This window comes from Eubalaena glacialis, chromosome 11, assembly GCF_028564815.1.
Source record: "Eubalaena glacialis isolate mEubGla1 chromosome 11, mEubGla1.1.hap2.+ XY, whole genome shotgun sequence".
Lineage (NCBI taxonomy): Eukaryota > Metazoa > Chordata > Mammalia > Artiodactyla > Balaenidae > Eubalaena > Eubalaena glacialis.
In genome coordinates, this window is record NC_083726.1 from 88626740 (window position 1) to 88649496 (window position 22757).

At 34.2% G+C, this 22757-nt stretch overlaps 1 protein-coding gene across 1 annotated transcript in view; it reads left to right on the top strand.

The window, feature by feature from the left end:
- The window catches only part of SYT10 (synaptotagmin 10), a 75217-nt gene extending 56384 nt beyond the window's left edge, over nt 1-18833 (top strand). Inside the window, exons 4-7 of the mRNA XM_061205292.1 lie at nt 8532-8652; nt 13406-13577; nt 15990-16119; nt 18762-18833. Of these exons, the coding sequence (XP_061061275.1) occupies nt 8532-8652; nt 13406-13577; nt 15990-16119; nt 18762-18833 (495 nt within the window). The remainder of the gene's footprint in view (nt 1-8531; nt 8653-13405; nt 13578-15989; nt 16120-18761) is intronic.
- Nucleotides 18834-22757: the final 3924 nt, after the last annotated feature.

A 22757-nucleotide genomic window follows, 5' to 3' on the forward strand; every position in this document is an offset into this window, starting at 1 on the left:
ACCCGTGGCATACATTATCTTTGTATATTATCCCCTTTAAATCTAAATGCAACCTCTCCAGGTAATTGTTATTAGCCATGAAAATGGATCTCATCCTGACTGCAGAGAAAATCTGGGTTGATCTGAGTAAGTATTCTTGAGAAGGGATCCTGAGCCAGTGATCTCTGTTTACCTTCTGATCATGCTTAGATACTTCAAAGCCTCAACCCACAGCTTCTTTATATGCTGCTCCCTCTATTTTTAATTCCCTTTACCATTAGTCATTCCTCAAGATTCAGATTAAAAGTCACCCACCTCTGAAGTCCTCCTAGATCCTCATGGGAAGAATAAAGTATTTTTCATCTCTATTCTCATAGTTAGAACCTAAGAATCCCTCTTAAAAATGCTTACAACACTGATTTAAAAAATGTACTTTAAAATCGTGCAGACCTATGTTTTTATTCCAGTTTGTCCCCTAGTTAATTGTGTGGTGTTCTGAGAAGTTATGTGACTTGTCTAAAATCCCATGTAAGCCCTATGAGGAGGAAAATTTTGTCTTGATCATCAGTGTTCCCTCAATGACTAGAAGAGTGTGTTCCATTTTGGATGTTCTCAATTAACACAAGCATGCTAATAAATGAATGAATGTTTACAGATTGATGAGGTATTTGATACAGCTGGAGTGCAGAGTTTGGGGGTTTGTTGTGTATAACAAGAAATTTGTAAAATGAAGGTAGAAAAAACATAGGGACCAAATTGTTAGGGACCACATGTGTCATGTTGAAGAATATGGACTGTATTGTAGGTCCTGTGTGTCCAACACGTATCAGAGAGTCAAACACAATCCGATTGAAATTTTTAGCAGAGCCAGGGGACAATATAAATGACACTGCATATTCATTGTCCAGTATGGTCTTTTCTCACGAATCCCCAACCAAATCAACCCTATGCTCTCTGCCTTAAGGATTGGATCCTTCCTCATCTAAGCCACATTGTCTGGAAATTTAATTGATAGCCATGTTTTATGACCACTTATTCTTGAACTTGAAATCAAGCTATTAGCACCAGTTGATCCTTTCTGGTCTTTCCAACGAGGCTTTGCCAGCTCTGTAGCACACGAAGACTAAAAGGGCCTGTCCATACATTCCTGAACATATCTGAGCTATGTATACTGTTTATCCTCATTTTACTGGTATTTAAGACTACAAAGTTTTAGAGCTGGAAAATAAACTAGTTTATCTCTTTGAACACCCTCATTTTATACCAAAGAAACTGAGGCCAAGTGGGGTTAAATGGATTGATTGAGGTTAAGTTCCATGATTTTCTCAGGTGGATGGGACGTGTGGGTCAGAGAGAAATAAGTATTTTACTGTAGTTTGAATTCAGCAGACCCACTTTGGGTCTTCATTTCACTGTAGCTTCATTTCATGAAGTAATGTAGTAACTTAATGAAGAAGCTCATTTTAGCCAATAACGTATCATTTAACAATGTGAGGAAAACTATCTGTTTTCTTACCAACCAAGAAATGAGGAAGGCAGGCTGCATTTAGGGTGCTAGGTGGATGTGATGACTGCTGTCACCATGGCAACCAATTGTTCATTTAAATATTTTTTTAATAAGTCTTGGTGATTTTTCCAAATATATCTCCGAATTCAAACCTGTCTTCAGCCAACACCTTCCTATGCTTGTTTATTTCAATGACCCCTCTCTTCTGTCTTTTTCCATCCTAATCTAGCCTACTCAAAATAAAGAAATGTTTTTTAAACTATTCTTTTCATTAGCATCATTTTTTTTTTTTCAGTGTCTGTTCATGCCAGGCACTTTAGATGCATGATACCTACCTTACAAGGCAGATGTTATTATCCCCATTTTACTTATGATCAAAGTGAAGTTAAAGGAGGTCATGTATTTTTGCCATGTGCTTGGGAAGTAGTACATGGAAGATATAGGATTTCAACTCTGGCTTTTCTGACTCAGGAACCTATGCCATTTCCATTCTGCCAAGCTCCCAGTCTTTCATATTACCAAAATCTTTGGATCCCTATTGCCCAGAGAAGTCACCAAGCCAACTACATCTAGCCTTAAACCTCCCCCAACAGGTCACCAAACTCCATATTTCTCAACATAAATTGCCCATTCTTATTTCTGAGTATTAATCATAGTACATACATAGAGCTTCATTCCTCTTTTTCCCTGTAAAATCCAATCTTTTTAATCTTTCAAACGCCGATGTAATGATTATTTCCCTCCAGGAGTGCTTCCCCTGGTTATTATAATCACTAGTTTTTGAGCCTTTAAACTGCCTCCTCTCCATATCTTGAGCTCACTATTTGTTCAGTTAGTCCTGAAATAAGATATGTAATGCAACTATTTGCATATCAATTTATCTTTCCAATGATTTTTATTTTAATTTTGAAGAGACAGTACATGCAAAAACTTTATAACTATGAATATGTTTGTGAGGCTGACTGTAACCAGTCATCAGAAAATGATCTTTATCTCCCCAGCTCTATGTCTGTGGAACCAGGTTGAAGAAATCAAATATATAGTCCCTGACCTAACCTCAGTGTTAGCTTTTTTTCATGAGCCCTTTTTCCAAATATGGATTCAGAAGATTGTCACTGTGAATGTTTCACCAATTACATTGGTGTGTATAAGAATGAAATAAAAGTCGTCCTACTCAAAAGAAATTTTATGAAATCTGATATCCTAGACTTTATAGTAGGCTTTCAAATAATTATTTGCCCAAAGGCACAAAAGTTGTTCAAAGGTTAATATGGGAATTTCATTTTTATATCGAATTACAGTAAATGAGATTACCCATAAATAAAATTTTCAGAAACTCAAAGCCTTTCTCATTTTAAGCCACTTATCACTTCAAACATTTTAAGGGTTTTGGATAAAAATAACTCTAAAAAATAGTGTACACTTCTCTACATTCTTAAACAAAACATATAGGATAATTTTCCCTAGGTTGATGACTCAGTCATCATTTTGAACATCAATTACTCTTCAAGTCTGTAATAAAGTGTCATTTTTATGTTACTGAAGAGTTATTAGTGTTAGTTACCCTTGATACAAAATGATTCTAGATTACTATCCTTTTTAGAATACAGTATTTGTTTCTTTTTTATATGCTTTGTGTCTTTGAGGCTATCATTTATCTCTGCCTTTGCTAGACCTAGTGCTGTTAGTTTCCCCATCTTTACATTTCACATGTGTGTTTTGAACTGCTATAGACTGATATACCAAGTAAACATTCTTCTTAGAATTTTGTCTAAAATAATAGTAAATGGGTGTTGAATAAGAGAAGATGTAGTCTCCTTATATAAGAGAATTTTATTGCATAACTTTGTTATATTTATGCTGTATGTTCAGAGACCTTTCAGTTTATTTCCTGGTTCTTTGCTGGGCATTAGAGGGTTCAGATTGTTGAAACTAAGGCTTTCCTTATAAACTGCAGTGATCTGGGGCAGACAGAGGCAAATAAATCTCAACCTCATCCCTGGAGGTGGGCTATCAACACACGGACAGATTCAGTGGTGGGTACTGAAATCAGTGCACATTGTAGCTCAGAAAACTGTCACCAACATCTGGAGTTCTGATGTTACTTTTGTGACGGGACCTTTTTAAAGGTCATACAGCCATTTACCTTCTTTAAGTTCATTTCTCATAATTATCTCTTATATTTCTTCCAGATTTAAAAAGTTGAAGAATATTGGTATTTACCCTAGAGAGTATTTTGCCCTTTTCCATATGTAGGCAGTTTTAGTTCTTGCACATTCATACTTCCTGAAGGAAAAAAATTATTCTAATGAAGATTCAAATTTTTGTGCAGTTATTATGCATGCATACTATACATTAATTTTCCCTACTCAGTTCATTCTAGTTTCCTTAAAACTCCTGACTATATGGAATTTAAATATTTAAGTAGATTTCTTACTACTGCAGTAACAAAAAGCCAACTAGCTTGTCATACGAAGTTGCTCAGATATGTCCTTTAATCATGCTCTTTGCTTTCAGTTTATTTGGGCTAGTTCTTTGGTCACTCCCCAGTTTAAACTCTTTATATTTGCCAATACTCATTAATAGTCAAAATTATGTTGCAACTGAATTCATAGAAAGGATCTTTGAGAGATGAGACCAAAGACAGCAAACTTTCTTTGTTCCATCCAGTAAACATGTGCTACATCTAAAGAAACAGAAAAATTACTTCTACAGATAGTGTGATGTGTAAAAATAAAACCATATCAGTCAGACATGTGAAAATGTTGTATTTACTAATCCCTTTAGATGTCTCTGTTTGTATACTTTTTTCTGCTTATATATAGTTCATTTTCTGTTGAATTCTAAGTATTTCATCTCTGAGATCATGTCTCCTATTTCTTTCCTAGCTTCTCCATCACCATCCCCACCATGTTTCTTGGTGGAACTGGTATTTTGTTCTACATTTATAAAGGGATTCCTTAAATTTTACCAGCTTTCAACAAAATATGCCTACTCTGATTGATAGTTCCAGGGAGGTGAAATGTCCAGTAAAGGAAAGAAGGATGGATACCAGACAGAGAACTTCAGTCCATTGATTGAGCCTAAAGAAACACTTGGAAAAAGAGAAAGAGAAATAAAGAATCAGATAAAAATAAAATTCAGACTTCTTTTCTTAGCCCTTTATAGCCTACTCTCTTCCTCCTCAACTGAGATCTTCAAGGGCAGAATCATGCCATTTCTATTTTGGTATCTACAGCACCTACCAGTGCACTTAACAAATAATACTCAGTATTTACTTGGTGATGAAAAGAATGAGTACTAGAAGGAGGTTGTACTCTTCCTGTTTTTTCTCAGACCTCTCCTTTTGGATCTTTCTTGCTATTTTGGATCTGCAGCAATCAAACAGCCCAGAGGAGACACATTTGGATATACTTTTGTTTTAAAATAATTATTTTCTTAGTATTTTTTCTCAAAAAATAATGCTTCTTTTTATTAATTTTTTTCACTTGTCCAGTATTACTGAGCACCTGATATGTGTAAGGCCCTGCTCCATGTGATAGCAATACAGCAATGAACAAAACAGCATGCCTTATCATATGCCAGACACTGTGTGCCTTGGACTTTACATTATCTCAATTAATGATTAAAACCCCTGTGGAGATGGCATTTTCCTCAATCTGAAAATGAAGTCTCAGAGATTCAAAGCTTAATTAAATTTCCTAGGAGCTCACAGCCAAGAAGTAGAAAACAGGAATCAACTCAAGTTTAACTGACTCTAAAATTTATGCTCTTAATTGCTGGGCTCTACTACTTCTAGATCATGAATAAAGAAATGGGAGTTACATAAATCAGAACCTAAACTGTAAGGATAAGTCCAATAAATGTTAATAGTTCTTCATGAAGAATTTTTAAAAACCAGTTTTATGGACCTGGAGGCATAAAGACTTCTTTCCCCCCATATTAAATCTACCACAGTTTGTCTTACCAGGAATATATATTTTTTTTTTATCTGAAGGATGTCACTTTATTTTATTTATTTATTTTTTAAACATCTTTATTGGAGTATAATTGCTTTACAATGTTGTGTTAGTTTCTGCTGTATAACAAAGTGAATCAGCTATATGTATACATATATCCCCATATCTCCTCCCCCTTGTGACTCCCTCCCACCCTCCCTATCCCACCACTCTAGGTGGTCACAAAGCACTGAGCTGATCTCCCTGTGCTATGCGGCTGCTTCCCACTAGCTATCTATTCTACATTTAGTAGTGTATATATGTCTATGCCACTCTCTCACTTCGTCCCAGCTTACCCTTCCCCCTCCCCGTGTCCTCAAGTCCATTCTCTACGTCTGCATCTTTATTCCTGTCCTGCCCCTAGATTCTTCAGAACCTTCTTTTTTTTTTTTTAAGATTCCATATATATGTGTTAGCATACAGTATTTGTTTTTCTCTTTCTGACTTACTTCACTCTGTATGACAGACTCTAGGCCCATCCACCTCACTACAAATAACTCAGTTTTGTTTCTTCTTTTGTTTGAGTAATATTCCATTGTATATATGTGCCACATCTTCTTTATCCATTCATCTGTCGATGGACACTTAGGTTGCTTCCATGTCCTGGCTATTGTAAATAGAGCTGCAATGAACATTGTGGTACATGTGTCCTTTTGAATTATGGTTTTCTCAGGGTATATGCCCAGTAGTGCGATTGCTGGGTCATATGGTAGTTCTATTTTTAGTTTTTTAAGGAACCTCCATACTGTTCTCCATAGTGGCTGTATCAAATTACATTCCCACCAACAGTGCAGGAGGGTTCCCTTTTCTCCACACCCTCTCCAGCATTTATTGTTTCTAGATTTTTTGATGATGGCCATTCTGACTGGTGTGAGGTGATACCACATTGTAGTTTTGACATGCATTTCTCTAATGATTAATGATGTTGAGCATCCTTTCATGTGTTTGTTGGCCATCTGTATATCTTCTTTGGAGAAATGTCTCTTTAGGTCTTCTGCCCGTTTTTGGATTGGGTGGTTTGTTTTTTTGATATTGAACTGCATGAGCTGCTTGTATATTTTGGAGATTAATCCTTTATCAGTTACTTCATTTGCAAATATTTTCTCCCATTCTGAGTGTTGTCTTTTCATCTTGTTTATGTTTTCCTTTGCTGTGCAAAAACTTTTAAGTTTCATTAGGTCCTATTTGTTTATTTTTGTTTTTATTTCCATTTTTCTAGGAGCTGGGTCAAAAAGGATCTTTCTGTGATTTATGTCATAGAGTGTTCTGCCTATGATTTCCTCTAAGAGTTTTATAGTGTCTGGCCTTACATTTAGGTCTTTAATCCATTTTGGGTTTATTTGTGTGTATAGTGTTAGGGAGTGTTCTAATTTCATTCTTTTATGTGTAGCTGTCCAGTTTTTGCAGCACCACTTATTGAAGAGGCTGTCTTTTCTCCATTGTATATTCTTGCCTCCTTTATCAAAAATAAGGTGACCATATGTGCATGGGTTTATCTCGGGGCTTTCAATGCTGTTCATTGATCTATATTTCTGTTTTTGTGCTAGTACCATACTGTCTTGATTACTGTAGCTTTGTAGTATAGTCTGAAGTCCAGGAGCCCGATTCCTCTAGCTCTTACCAGGAATAATTTGATTTAATTCCTGTAAACAACTCTTTGAGAAGCATCCTAAATGTGCATTGTTCACACTCTTTTTCATTTGTCCACCATCTATGCAGCCACTGACAGCAAATTTATCTATACCAGGGTACTGTGGACAGTTTTACTTTACTAATGAAACAAAGCAGGTCAGTTTTAATCCAGATTAATTAATAATCCTTTTGTTTCTTCAAAAACTGCACTGAGAGCCAGCTATGTACCTTCATTAAGATATAAAAATAAGACAGATAGGAACCGTGCTCTCCTAGACCTTATATATTGGAATTGGGGAAACAAAAAATAAATGTAAAAGATAATTTCTGGTGATGAGAAGTGCTATGAAAAAAATGTGAAGGTTATGTGAGTGGGATGGGTATAGGATAGGAAGAGGGAAGGCCTCACTGAACAGATGTTGTTTGAGCTGAGTCCTACATGGTGAAGAGGAGTCAACCATGTAAAGATATGAGAGAGAAAAAGAAAATGCAAAGGTCAAAAGCAGGAACAAATGTCATTCGATTGAATAACAGAAAAAAGCTTTTGTGCCTGCATAAGAGTGAGCTGAGGGAGAGGCAAGAGATTAATAGAGTGATAGATGGGTCCAGATCACATGGGGCCTCCTTATATGTATGACTTTGTAATGCATTATCTAAACAAAGACAAATTTAATAATGGAAAGAGACGTTCTTAATAATTATATCAGGACAGTAGGTATAAATCTGGAATTTCCTAGATTACCAGGATTTATAATTACCCCACTTATATGCCCAGGTAAAGAATTTGAATTTTATTCCAATATAGTTGTGAGCCTTTAGATGGTTTTAAGCAGGAAAGTGAAATAATGTGATTTGCATTTCATAAGTGATCACTTTGCTTCTGAGATCAGTTTTAGAGACTACTGAAGTAATCCTGGCAAGAAGTGATATTGGTTTCAATGATAGTAATAGAGCTGAAAAGAAAGTCAGTAATTTCGTATATGTTTTGTAGATAATGTAGACAAGACATGGTTCGATGTGTTAGGGGTGAGAGAAAAAGAAGAATGAAAGTGACTGCTAGGTTTTTGCTTCCAGCCTTTGGGTGAATTATGATATCATTTCCTGATTTTGGAAAGAAGACAGAGGAATTGGTTTCAGAAGATGATTGGGAATGAGTAGAATCAGCAGTCTGATTTTGATTGTATTAAGTTTGAGATTTCTGTTAGAAATACAAGTAGATATATCAAATGAGCAACCGGGATATACTCTTTTTTTTACTCTGTTTATTACAGCTTTTTTGCAATGCAATCTGTATCCTCAATAAAACAATTTAAAATGGCATTCAAATATTCCACTAAAGCGACTTTTCACTCTATTATATTTTGTTTTCACTATCTGGTATTTGAAATTGCTAACATTACCAATTGCCTTTCTAGGAAAGTATAGACCTGGGTGAAATCATGTTTTCCCTTTGTTATTTGCCAACTGCTGGACGTGTGACATTGACAGTCATCAAGTGCAGAAATCTGAAAGCTATGGATATCACCGGCTCATCAGGTATGCACACAATTGGCTAGTGGGTACATTCCCAAATAAAATATTCCACATAGCCAAAGTTATATATGGCTATTGAATTACTGAGTTCATTTGTCTGTCATGGGACACTATAAAAGTAGAAAAAGAGATTACCAAATAAAGTGCTCCAAACACCTCTTTAGTTTACATTATCATTATGAAATTTTTAAAAAGTATTATCAAATAGATAGACTTTGAACTTCGGTTTTTATTTTTATTTCTTTCTCTACTTATTTAGTTCTTTCTCAAAAATGCATTATTTACCATACACTTCCCTACTTCCAACTTGTCAGTTGCTTATAAAGGAATATCCTTGGACTTTAAGCCATTCAATTTAAACTTGTGTTACTCTACAAGTAAGAGTCCTAGGAAGACATATTTAGACTGAATTTATCTCCCTCACCTGATCTGCAAAGAAATAACATTCCAAGACCACTATTTGCATTTGCTTTCTTACCACCTTTCTAACTAAAAATTTGGACAACAACAGGGAGTGAAAGAAATAATAAAGTAAATGAATACTCCTTAAAGTTTCTTAAAGATATTCTTGAAGGAAATTTCTCTTGTGCTAACTTTGTTAAAGAGGTAAAACCACATCATTCTCTTTAATCCTTTCATTTAAATCACCACAGTTCTGAAGGGTTATTTGTAAGTTAATAAGTGAACTCTGGCACAGCTCTGTGGAAGAAAAAATGATAAAGACAGAGTAGGGAGTTCAGTAGCATTTGTTGAATTAAACAAATAAGAAATAGTAGTGGAGATATAGTAAAAGATGACGTGGAGAGTAGAATCTATAACTTTTTGGTTCTTCAGAACAAAGAAATAAACTAAATTTGCATCACAAAAAGTATGAGGGAACTCTCAGTTCTAATGTAGAGAGAACTCCAGGGTATACTAAGTGAATAAAAAATGAGCTACAAGCATAAATATGGATATCATGCTCCCTCCTTTGTAAGAATGAGAAATCTTAGAATATATATTCATGTTGCTAATATTTGCATGAAGAAATACTTGAGTGATACACAAAAACTGATTAGTGGAGAGGTATGGGGACAGATGAGAGGGAGACTTCTCAGTGCACATCTTTCTCTATCTCATTTTTGAACTATGTCATGAATTTCCTATTCATTTTTTTAAATTTGCAATGCATAGTTGAAATATAAGGATAGAAAGAAAGCAAATAAATTCCACATTCATTTTGGTAAAAAGGTCATAGGTAAGTAAATGTTGAAGTACTTAAACAGAACACTCTGCAAATTATTGTTTATTTTACTCTTTCTACCATGTATCAAAAGAGAACCAAATTCCAAGACAAGCAAACAGCATCAAAGTTGTAATTAAGTGCAAGACTACTTTTTATTTATATGAAACTTCTCATCGGGGGAGTGCATGTTTTGAGAACATCACCTCATTAATTCTCACAACAGCCTTGTGAATCAACTAAGAAGCCAGTAAATTATCCTTGTCACTAGTAGAGAAATGTCATCAGAGACATGATGGGGGTAGCAAACAATAAACTAGGACTCGTTCTCATTGTTAATGAGAGGCCTAGGCCTGGAAGCTCATACATAGAATTATATCACAAAAATGAGCTTCTTCCTTAGAACATACTTCCTATTATTAAAACATTGAAAAGTAAATAGGAGTCTGTTTCTGTTTTATAAATAAGTTAATTTGTATCTTTTTTTTACATTCTACGTATAAGCGATATCATGTGATATTTCTCTTTCTCTGTCTGATTTACTTCACTTCTTAGTATGATAATCTCTAGGTCAATCTATGTTGCTGCAAATTACATTATTTCATTCTTTTTTGAGTAATATTCCACTGTATATATATACCACATCTTCTTTATCCATTCCTCTGTCGATGGGCATTTAGGTTGCTTCCATGTCTTGGCTATTGTAAATAGTGCTGCAATGAACACTGGGGTGCATGTATACTTTTGGGCCATGTTTTTCTTTGGATATATGCCCAGGAGTGGGATCGAAGGATCATGTGATAGCTCTATTTTTAGTTTTTAAAGGAACCTCCATACTGTTCTCCATAGTGGCTCTACCAATTTACATTCCCACCAACAGTGTAGGAGGGTTCCCTTCTCTCTACACCCTCTCCAGCATTTATTGTTTGTGGATTTTTTGATGATAGCCATTCTGACTGGTGTGAGGTGATATCTCATTGTAGTTTTGATTTGCATTTCTCTAATAATTAGTGATGTTGAACATCTTTTCATGTGTCTTTTGGCCATCTGTATGTCTTCTTTGGAGAAATGTCTATTTAGCTCTTCTGCCCATTTTTTGATCAGGCAGTTTGTTTTGATGATATTAAGCTTCATGAGCTGTTTGTAAATTTTGGAGACTAATCCCTTGTCGGTCACATCATTTGCATATATTTTCTTTCATTCTGCGGGTTGTATTTTCATTTTTATTTTATTTATCATTTCCTTTGTTATGCAAAAGCTTTTGAGTTTAATTAGGTCCCATTTGTTTATTTTTGTTTTTGTTTCCATTACTCTGGGAGATGGATCAAAAATGATATTGCTGTGATATGTCAGAGAGTGTTCTGCCTATGTTTTCCTCTAAGAGTTTTATAGTTTCCAGTCTCACATTTAGATCTTTAATCCATTTTGAATTTATTTCTGTATATGGTGCTAAAGAATGTTCTAATTTCATTTTTTTACATGTAGCTATCCAATTTTCCCATCACCATTTATTGAAGAGACTGTCTTTCCTCCATTGTATAGTCTTACCTCTTTTGTCATAGATTAATTGACCATAGGTGCATGGGTTTATATCTGGTCTTTCTATCCTGTTCCATTGATCTATATTTCTATTTAAACAGACTCACTAACTTAGAGAATGAACTTATGGTTACCAGAGGGGAAGGGTGGGGGGGGGGACAGATAGGGATTCGGGGATTGACATGTACACACTGCTATATTTAAAATGGATAACCAACAAGGACCTACTCTATAGCACAGAGAACTCTGCTCAATATTATGGGAAACCTAAATTGGAAAAGAATTTGAAAAAGAGTAGATACAGGTATATGTATAACTGAATCACTTTGCTGTACACCTGAAACTAACACAATATTGTTAATCAACTGTACTCCAATATAACATAAAAAGTTAAAATAAATAAATAAATAGGAAACAGCCATTGAACATTTCCCTTTTACCTTGTTTTCCTCTATATACCCTATTTCCAGCCATAAAATGTGTTTTTGCCTCTTGATAGAAATGCTTATGAAATATGCAGGGACATTTTTCTAGAGCCTAAAAATCATCCATTTCAGTCATTTGTTCAAATAAATTAATGTTGCCATGTTTTTGGCTTATTCTAAGGAAATAAGTTTTGTTACTTTGTTACACTGACGGAAAGAGAGAAAAAATGGTTGTGGTGCTACAGTTGGAGGGTAACTATAATGAAAAAAAAATGAAGGTAGAGCAGACACTGATTGTTTTGACCACCTAGCATACTCACCCCAATGTCAATACCCCCTCCCAAAACCATGCCTCCTTTTTATAAAAAGATACAAAAAGTAAGGCTTTTTAAAGAAACTTTTGATAAATATTGTATAATTTTCTATAATATTGTAACAGTTTTTCTACTTAAGGTGGAAGGGTTAAGAGAGTAGAGATCAGTCAGCTAGAGCAGAACTTGTTAACAATTATTTGACCTCTTTGGCCCATAAAAATATAGCCCGACTAAAATTTTCTCTTTCCAGTTGGCATTATACAGACAATTCACATGAGGAAACTTCCTTGAGAACATCTGTAAACCAAATATCACCTTTTCACTGTATACTGTTGAACATTTAATAAATGATTTGTAGTGATCATTTCTGCAATCCAAACTTTTTATCAAGCACTATGACTAAAATGGAACCTCTAAGTTTAATACCTTTTCCAACAATTCAAGACAATTCCCACATAGTTTTTGCTAATTTCAATTCACTGTGATTATATATACTTATCTAGATACAATGTTGCTCTTTCATAAATTTTAGTCTTTTTTTTTAAAGTTTACAATTTTTTTTAAATTTTTTTTAAAATTAATTTATTTATTTATTTTTGGCTGTGTTGGGTCTTCGTTTCTGTGTGAGGGCTTTCTCTAGTTGTGACAAGTGGGGGCCACTCTTCATCGCGGTGCGCGGGCCTCTCACTATCGCGGCCTCTCTTGTTGCGGAGCACAGGCTCCAGACACGCAGGCTCAGTAGTTGTGGCTCACGGACCCAGTTGCTCCGCGGCATGTGGGATCTTCCCAGACCAGGGCTCGAACCCATGTCCCCTGCATTGGCAGGCAGACTCTCAACCACTGCGCCACCAGGGAAGCCCAATTTTAGTCTTCTTATTCTAAATCATTTTGAAGGAAATTAATTTTAATACAATTATTTTTACTTGTTAGGATTACATTCCCTAGAAATCACTTGGGACAAAACATGTCCTCAAATAGCTGTGACTAAAAGACACATTATAGTTTAAACTGGCTCTTGATAAACTAGTGCGTTTTCTCTGTTGTATTAAACACAGTGATCAAGTTAATTATTTTCTAGTTCATTCAGTAAGAAGTTCTAGAGAGTCTATTACCCCCAATTATGCCATTTGAATTTAAAACCAGTAATACTAAAGGGCTTAATACATCACTTTTCTTATTTAGTAGCAATTAACCACAGTTTTATTTATGCTTTGTACTATTACTTTCATTTTAATAAAATTGCCTTCCCATGATAGATCCTTATGTCAAAGTGTCTCTGATGTGTGAGGGTCGAAGATTAAAAAAGAGGAAAACGACTACAAAGAAAAACACTCTAAACCCTGTGTACAATGAGGCCATTATTTTTGATATCCCTCCGGAGAATGTGGACCAGGTCAGCCTCTCCATTGCAGTCATGGATTATGACAGGTACGTTCATCCCTCTACTCACTGAATAACAGCTACATTTAGTCATATGCAGACCAAATTCACCTTCTCAGGTTATTTACTGCTACAAGAGTTTTAATTTAAACTGGAATGAATAAAAATTATTCATTCAAAATTAATTTTATTCTATGTTATTACTTATCCTTTTTCTTTTCCAAAAGACATCATTCTTAAGTTGAAGGACAGGATACCTGCGGATGGTGAAAGAATGGGATACATTATAGGAAACACTTTTGTGAAGTCTTTTTACAGTAACAACATAAATTACAATCAACGTATTTTGCTTTCCCAGCTGGGCTGGAATATGAATATCATGATACTGAGCTCTATCATTAACTAGCAGTGTGAAAGGGCAAGTTATCTCTTAGAGATTCACTTTTCCATTTGTAAAACATCAGTGTAACGTGCAGCTGTGAGCAGTGAGTATTAACAGTGGAAGGTGAATAGTGTCCATAGCGTTATGCCTTGAGGCTTTCACACCAGTCTTAAATCATTGCTTTGTGGATAGTTCTTCCAGTTCACACACTTTGATTACTTCTCCTTTCACAAAATAAATGGCAAACTCCCGAGTGAAACTCTGAAGCTTCTTCCTGCTGCAGCACCCACTCCTTCCTTTTCTGAAATATTGCCCTGCTCGTGTATCTCATTTCACCCATGCTTTACAGCCCTGCTCAAGGCACCACTTCTGTGTCTTTCTTGGCTAACCAATCTCTTCTCCCTCTGAACTTTTGTCCCACTAAAGGTGTATATGTATTATTTGGTCCTTGCTATATACTTCTTTTTATTGTTTTGCTTTTTATACTTATAAGACTTTCAGAAAGGAATCCTGTATGTTTAACCTACAAAATTATCAGCACATAGACAACGTCTTATTTGGTCTAATGATAACACAAGTGGGACAGAATACACATACACAAATATTCAAAGAGTGTCTATATTATATCATTATGCAAATGGCAGTAACCAAGACCCTATAACATAGAGACATTAAAAATGGTATCCTCTGGATGAGAGCTAGAAAAATGAAGCACTGAAAACTACAATGATTTATACCATCTATTTGAAATTAGTTTACATCACAGTTTACAAAACAAGTTGACACAATTTAAAGAGAGAGAGAGAGAGAAATCTTGAATTAGTTGAAATGGCAAACTCTAAAAATCTTGTAATGTTTTCATCAGAAGCCCTTATTCTGCTTTACCAAAAAATTACTCCTATTGATTTCTCACAGCATAGATTGCAGGTAGATACAATTGAGCATTCGTCACCCAAATAATTTTAGGGAAATGGACCCTGACAATATATAAAATAGAAAGATTAAAAGTTATTTCTAAAATATGCTTTTTTGGGAAACTTCATATTAAAAGAAAAGATACTAAGCCTACATATCTATTAATACATCAGTGACAGGAACAAAGTAATGAAATGTCCTAAAATCATCTCAAAACTTTCCTTATAGATAGATGTATGTCAAAATAATCCTCAAGAAAATGCCTTTAAATTCCATTCCATTCTTGGAAAGCAGCTTACTATATGCATGCATGAGTCAACTGTCTTGATTCAAGTCCTGTCTCTGTCTCTTGCTAAGTGTACAAAGGCAGGCAGGTCCCTTAACTTCTGGGTGTTTAATTTCTTTGTAAAATGAGATGATGATAATGATATTCATGGTCATGGTGTGAGGATTAAGTGAGTCAGTACATTTAAATTACTTAGAACAGTGTCTGGCACATAACAGCTCTTAAAAATATTAACTATCATTATTATTTTGATTTGTTGCTATGAAAACAAGGCATGAATAGAAAATAATAATGTTGTTCAGTATGCTCTGGTACTATGCAATAATAAGTCAAATGCCATGGCTCAAAATGTAGCCCTGCCCTGTTTAATTGTAATACAAGCAGTAATGTTCACTGACATATCATTTAGAATCAATTAATTATGGTCATTTATACAAGAAAGCAGGTATTGAGCTCTTGGTAAGAAATGTAGGCATCATTATAAAACATTAAACCTTTTGGAAAGAAGGAGATTAGAGTTACATCACTTAAAGTTAATAGGTCTGCTACCAAGAAAGAAACTCATCATGTAGGTAAGGACCAGCTGGCATTTCTCATTCACACTATTCTTATTATTGTGAAATGTTCTCAATTTACAGAGCACTAAAATGGTTTGTGTGTGATCCTTTTACAGATTCATTTTTGAATGTTGATCCTGTTTAGTAGATTTTAGCCTACTTAAGACTTTTCATTTGATCTGAAGTAGTTTAATATGTAAAATTATCTAGAACCTACCACAAAATCTACTCTTTTAATCATAAGTTTAAAATTCTGTTTAAGGTGTGTGAAACTTATCTTTGAATGTTGGAATGAATGTAAAATATTCTCCAAATCATAGGGTAGGACACAATGAAGTCATAGGAGTGTGTAGAACAGGACTGGACGCTGAGGGTCTTGGGCGAGACCACTGGAATGAAATGCTGGCCTATCACCGAAAACCAATAACACATTGGCACCCCTTGCTGGAGGTAAGCTCTGGGACTCTCTCACATCTACTCTCTTCTTTATTTCTTGCTTAAATATTATTTATCTGCTAACACTTCACTAATGTTTTATATATTCACCTATTTTTTTAAACAGATATTGTTCTTGCTTTTGTCCCGCAGACTCTATCATCCAGTATGAAAAGTTCTGTGTGCCTTGTTGGTTTTTAAAAACCATTAAACTTTCTGAGTTTGATATTCCTTTACAGTAAGCCCATAAAAACTGCAAGCCTATTATTTTCTTTGCATTGTCTGAAAACTTATATCAGTGAGTGGTGGAGCAACCAAGTAAATTCATTACTTACTGGAAACTGAATTTTCCTGCTTCTTTTTTGTGAAAACAGCTACCTCACCTAAACTTCTCCAGAATCCCTAAATAGGGGTACTATCACCTAACACAGCTCATCTATGTAAGGGGACAGATATACATCCACTGACTCTGGTCAGGAAGTAAAAGGGCTCACAGATTTTTAAAAATATTTTTTGCCTGAGTTGAAAACCTGGTTCTGCTGTGTGACTACATATTACACTCTGTAATAGCAGTAAACTCATAGAGTAAAACTAAATAAAATGCTGAATGTTAAGTGCTTAGTACAGAGTATGGCACAGTGTTTGCTCTAATTATAACTAATATTAATAGTTATATTAACCAGAAGAAGTATCAATACCAGTTTCTATCAGGATTTTTATCCATGAAGGCAGTTGTCAGAGACTGCGGGAGTCTCTTGAAGAGTCTCAAAATAAATAAATAGAGAAGAGTCTCAAAATAAATCATTTATATGACCTGATTAACTGAGAGGTAATGCAGGTTGATAAAAGAATGTATGGCAGAGGGTGGAATTTATGCAATTTAATAAAAAGTTATGATAGCCACATAGTAAGTGAAGGATACATTGCCATCTCTCCCATGGATAAGATTCTGCTTCTTGTTCTGTCACTAAGCACAGGGGTGAATAGGAGAGACAGAGCAGTGTAATTAAATGTCAGTGAGCCCTGGTTCTAAGCTCAGCTTAGTCACAAAAATGGGACCTTGGCTGTGTTACTCAAGACAGTATAGGGAAAATTCGATGAACACTGTATAAACAGCACATGCTCAGACAACAGAGGTGAACTGTCATCATAGATAAGATATCTGCTTTATTATATTAATGTTCCAAATCTTTACCTCACTTCATCATTTAATGTAAATCATAAAAGACAGACAGACATGCAAATGCACATTCACACAACACTTTCCCCTAAGTAATAGCTCAACGAGTCCTGAGAAGGTTGTTTCATTTCAACAATGTGTATTGTCTAAAGTATACTCTACTGCTTTACTATCCTTTTCCTGATTCTCATCTTTGTTTTCATGTAAAGTTTGAAAAATGAATATTAAATCTAAGAATCTAGACATGAGAGTAAATTTTTCTGGGCAGAGAACCACACTAAAGGGAGACATGGAGTCTAACCCTTGCTCCTCTGGCTGTCTAATCCTAGGCAGACCACGTACTCTGTCTGCAGCTACATTCTCCCATATTTAATGAAAATAGAAATGCCCACCCCTACAGTGTTCACAGGAATGATGTAGGGAGAAGTGAGATAATGTGACCAACAACTTTTAACTAATGAAAGGACAGATGTTGTATGACCCTAGGCATATTATACTTATGACTGTTTAATTAGAAGTTATACATTTATATGATGAAGAGGAGCTATGAAATAGGCATGTGTTTGTGTCTGAGAACATGTGAATACTTTTCAGTCATCGTAGAATATATAGGAAGAATTAGCTACAATATGGGCCTCAGAAGAATATCCCAGATGTATTTTTCTAGCAGCTGACTATCAGAGGACAAGTGGGCCAAAAAGATTATGTAAATATACTTTCTCTAGCAAATAGCTCCTTTTCTCCAACTCCTGTATCTACATTCACTGATCAAACAGAACATAGGGACTGGAGACCTAACAACTGGCTGGATTTTGAATTGTGGGAAAGTGGTACATGTGTAATTATGTTTTGTTGCCACAGCAGGGATTAAAACGAGAAGGGAACAATTATTAAAGAGCTGAGTAAGTTGGTAAGAGGAGACTAAAGCATCACTTGGAAAATCTGGCTACTTCTACCTAGATACAAAAGTTTATTCTGTTGTAATTAAACTTTTAAAATACACATAATATTTAAAGACCATGAGAAATTATTCTTTATCACTCATGGCTCCCATTTTCCCAGTCCCTCTCATCTCATTAATTGCTCCTATAAAAATCACCTCCTGCCTTAGAGCAAGTGGAATGCAGTCTCTTGTGTCTTGAACCTTCTTGTTCTTACCCAGCAATTGCCCCCGACTGTAGTAAACCATTAGTTATTTTACAATAAGAACTAAAAGCCTGTGATAGAATGTGAAATGAATCTACAGTTGCTCTGCATGCCATCTATGTACCATGCTCTACCTACATCTTTGTTAGGTGTTTGTGTCCCCTCATGATACCTGAGAAGGTGAGTTCTGAAAGGCATGGGGAGTTATGTATATCTTCTCTTCAGAGGCTTGCATATCAGGGGTGAATATTCACTATTAAAAGGTAACAACAATTACCCACTTTATTATTTTTTACACTAGATCATATATTATGAAATTATTATCTTTCAGTTACCTGGCCGGGCAACTAGTTTTGACAGTCAAGGATCCTGTGCATCTCCCAAACCACCTTCCACACCATAATGCTTTCAAAATAAGACCATTATAATAAGGACCCAGGACCGTGTACTCATCAGATCAAAAAAAAAAAAAAGTGAAAGATTTGATCTCATTTAAAATATATCCTGATAATGAAACAAACGATGTGCAATTTTTATTTACATTTTTTGTCTGTTTATTAACTTTGGACATCTTGATGTATTTTACTTGAACACAAATGGTCCTTACATAAGGCTTTTTATTCTTTGTGTCATATGCCAATTAGCACAAAGAATGTTTTCATTAAGTTGTAAATTCTCTGCATAAGCAAAGAATACATTTTTTGAAAATAATCCATACTTATCTAAAATTAAATACAGTTAATGCTGCTATTGTATAAAGAAGCACATGTCACATATGTATGCTTTTGACTTTATTAAAACTGTTCATTTCTAGTTGTGCACATGGTTCTATATACACTTTAAGGGAAATTCTGAACTTTACTCACAGCATTAAATCCTTGAATAATCAAATTAATATTACTTATCTGATAATATATTCTTTCATTCTCAACAAAATCTTTTCTTGGTGAAGTTCGGCTCTGTTAAACTCAAAACTTTTTCTTTCAAGTTTGTTCTTTAATATATAGAGAAAAAAACTATAATTTGAAGAACCTCTTTGAGTATAAACTTAAGTAATATTTAGTAGCTGGAAAATGGAGATTGAGCTATTTGGGCTACTATTTTATATTGTCTTAAAGTTACATTAGTTCAAACATCTGTAGCACTATTTAACTGACATTTAAAAAATTCTATTATTTTTAATCTCAAATGTAGCATTAGTATTCCTAAGTGAATAGAATCAGAACTCATAAGTCTTCATAAGGTTCTCAAGTACTGTGACATGTTTATTTTGTGACATAAAGCTATCACATAGATCCTGTATTTCTGATAGGCATACTGACACCAAAGGTACAATAAACGTCTGTGCTCATTGTCGTTTGGATTGTACACAGTAATGGCGACTTTTAAACTCAAACAGAAGTAATCTTTAGAAGTGGGTATTTTCTTAAAGAAAAAAATGACATTTTCCAGCAAATTATAAAACTATACCATAAATAATACAACTTGAACATTTAATATAAATAAATAATTCTTAAGGCCCAGACCCACAGTCTTTTGTGAAAGGCATTTGCCTTCATAAGGATCAAGGATCAGGTCACTAGTCGTAAAAACTATGCAAATGTTTTTTGAACATTTAAACAACATTCCTTTAAATCATGTCAACTTTTTATTGTCTTGTTTCTGGACCCTATTGGAATGTATCTATATTGAATAACCCCAACCTTACTTTTGAGATGTGTACCATGGATAGTGCATATTTCAAGCTTATCCCAAGAGAGAAGGTTAAACCCCACCCCCCAAAAAAGAACCGAAAAGCAAGAAAATCTGCAGGTAGGCTATAAAAACATATTCATCAGAATGAGAAAATTTTATCAGCAATTACAAAGTTTTGATTTTAGTAAAATCCTTTATTTTTAAATATTAAAAAATACAAAGTTTCAAAAATCTTGAAATTTTGTATGTTGGCATCTCTCATATGATGGTATTACTATTAAGATGTAACTATTTTACACATTAACATTTTAAAGTCAAACCCAGTTCCCTAAAATTTTTCAAAAATGCTTGTGCCATCTTAATGAAAACAAGTATTCCTGGTTAACATCTTCTAATTTAAAATAACTAAAGAAACCTGTTGGACATACCTGGTTACCTTATCAAGCCTAAAAGAACCACTTGCTATAGACAGAATGAGGATGACACTTCCATTTTGTAAGTCTTTGTTTTACTGAAAAATAAAATTGTCATATGGGAAGACTCTTAATAAAATAACATATTTGGAGACAATTGTTTACAGGTATTGCTGCAACTTACAATTAATTAGCAACTCTATTTCCTTAGTATAATAATTATTTTCACCTGAAAATATATTTTAAGGGCTTTTTATTCATGCTTTTCTTTGCCTCCTATGGAGAAAAAGTCAATGTTTATGATAAAAAATTCAAACAATCAGCCAAACAGGAGACGTTAATATGGCTATTGTAGATTAAGTGTTGAAGGTAATTTTTTTTTTAATGTTTCCTAAGGATTAGAATAAACTCACCATGACTGAGCATTTGTTAATCTTTGAGAGATTGAGGGAAAATTAGTAACTCAGATTTCGTGCATCATTTAAAATGGTAGTTCATATTATAAAAATGTAATTCTACCATTTTCAATACAATACACCATCACTCTGCACAGTCGTGCATCCATACAAACATAACTTATCCTCTTTTTACCTGTGGTTGAAGATGGAATGTTTTTCATTTCAGTATTTAAAATAAGGTTTGATGTTACAGATATCCTCCACTAATTTGTGTGGAACACCACATTTTAATGACAGCACTGACACATTATGAAGTTACAATTCAGGTATATAATGAATACCTAATTCCAGGGACTTATTCAGGGACTTGCCAAACATAAATCTAAGAAAAAGGAACAAGTGTTGATTAATTAGCATAACAACACTGATGTTCTTTTTGGTTTTGTTTCTTGTTTTGTTTATTTATTTATTTATTTTACCTGATTCACTAAGTAATCAGGTGAATGAGGAAACTGAGTATGAAAAATTATTAATGTTTGTGGAGTATATAATCTTCTCACAAAAATCTGAACAGCTGATGCTTTTTTTACCCTAGTTTCTTAATACTTTTATGGACAATTTTAATTTTTTTGTCAGGCCCGCCCTGTTTCTGGTACTTTATTTTACATATAAAACTTATGATGTTAATACATTCATAGTTCAGTAAAATATATCATCAGGACTAGTGCCAGGGAACTAGAGATGAGAACACAGAACCAAGCTCCTACTTTCCTATGCAGTTTTTGGGAGTGATTGCATGTTCTAGTTACTGGAGGGAGCTCACAACTGATTGCTACTGACTCAGGTTTTAGATAAAAGCAAAATATATTTGAACCTATTTGGTTGTGATAGTTAATTGACACCTGTGTTTATTCTTCTGTAATGTCTATTATTTTAAAATTGCAAATGCAATAAAAACTATCAGTCTCTTAAGGCTTTAATTTAATGATTAATTGCTTCAAAAATGAAAACTCCAAACTTTCACTTCTTTCTCAACTTTTATTATCCATGAAACAAAATATAACTCATTTCAGAATGAGTTATCAAAAGAGTCAGAGACTATTGCAAATAAAGGGACACAAAATCTTAACACTGAAAACATTGTTATTTCTTTGCCTCTTTAAAAACAATATTTGATATCATCTCAGATATATTTTCATGGAATGGATTTCCATATGATATTTTTGCCACTTTAGTTGCAATTATGACCAAGTAATTTAATTACCTGATGATTAAAAAAAAAGAAAGAAAGAAAACTAGAGGTGATGAGGATTTAAGAAAATCATTCTTCTTCCAACTAAATCTGTTCTTGAAGCAGCTCTGGTTGTTCTGATGCACTTTAATTGATTTAAACTTTTGTAGTTTGTACGCTGCCAAAAAGAAATGATACAAAAGCATGGAAAGTAAAATAATTTAAATTAAGAATCTATATAATTAAATGGCAGTTAAATGCAGATGTTAAAGCATATGGAAATAAAGATATTGAATGCAAAATCAAAAACCACCTTTGTATTTTAACTTTTAGGAGAAAGTAAATTCTCTAACACTGTTCAAAAAACCCACGACATAGCATTTTAATAGTTACTCAATGATATGGCTCAGGATATGATTTATCTGAACCTACTAAGACCCATTATTTAAAAGAAACTAGTAAGTTTTTATTTTATATGGGAAAGAGAGCTAATTAAACTAAATGTTTCCAATATGTTATTCAGTGGTACTCTTTAAGGTAAGAATTTTCTATTTCATTAAAAGACTTTTCCTATATTTGTTCAATCTTAT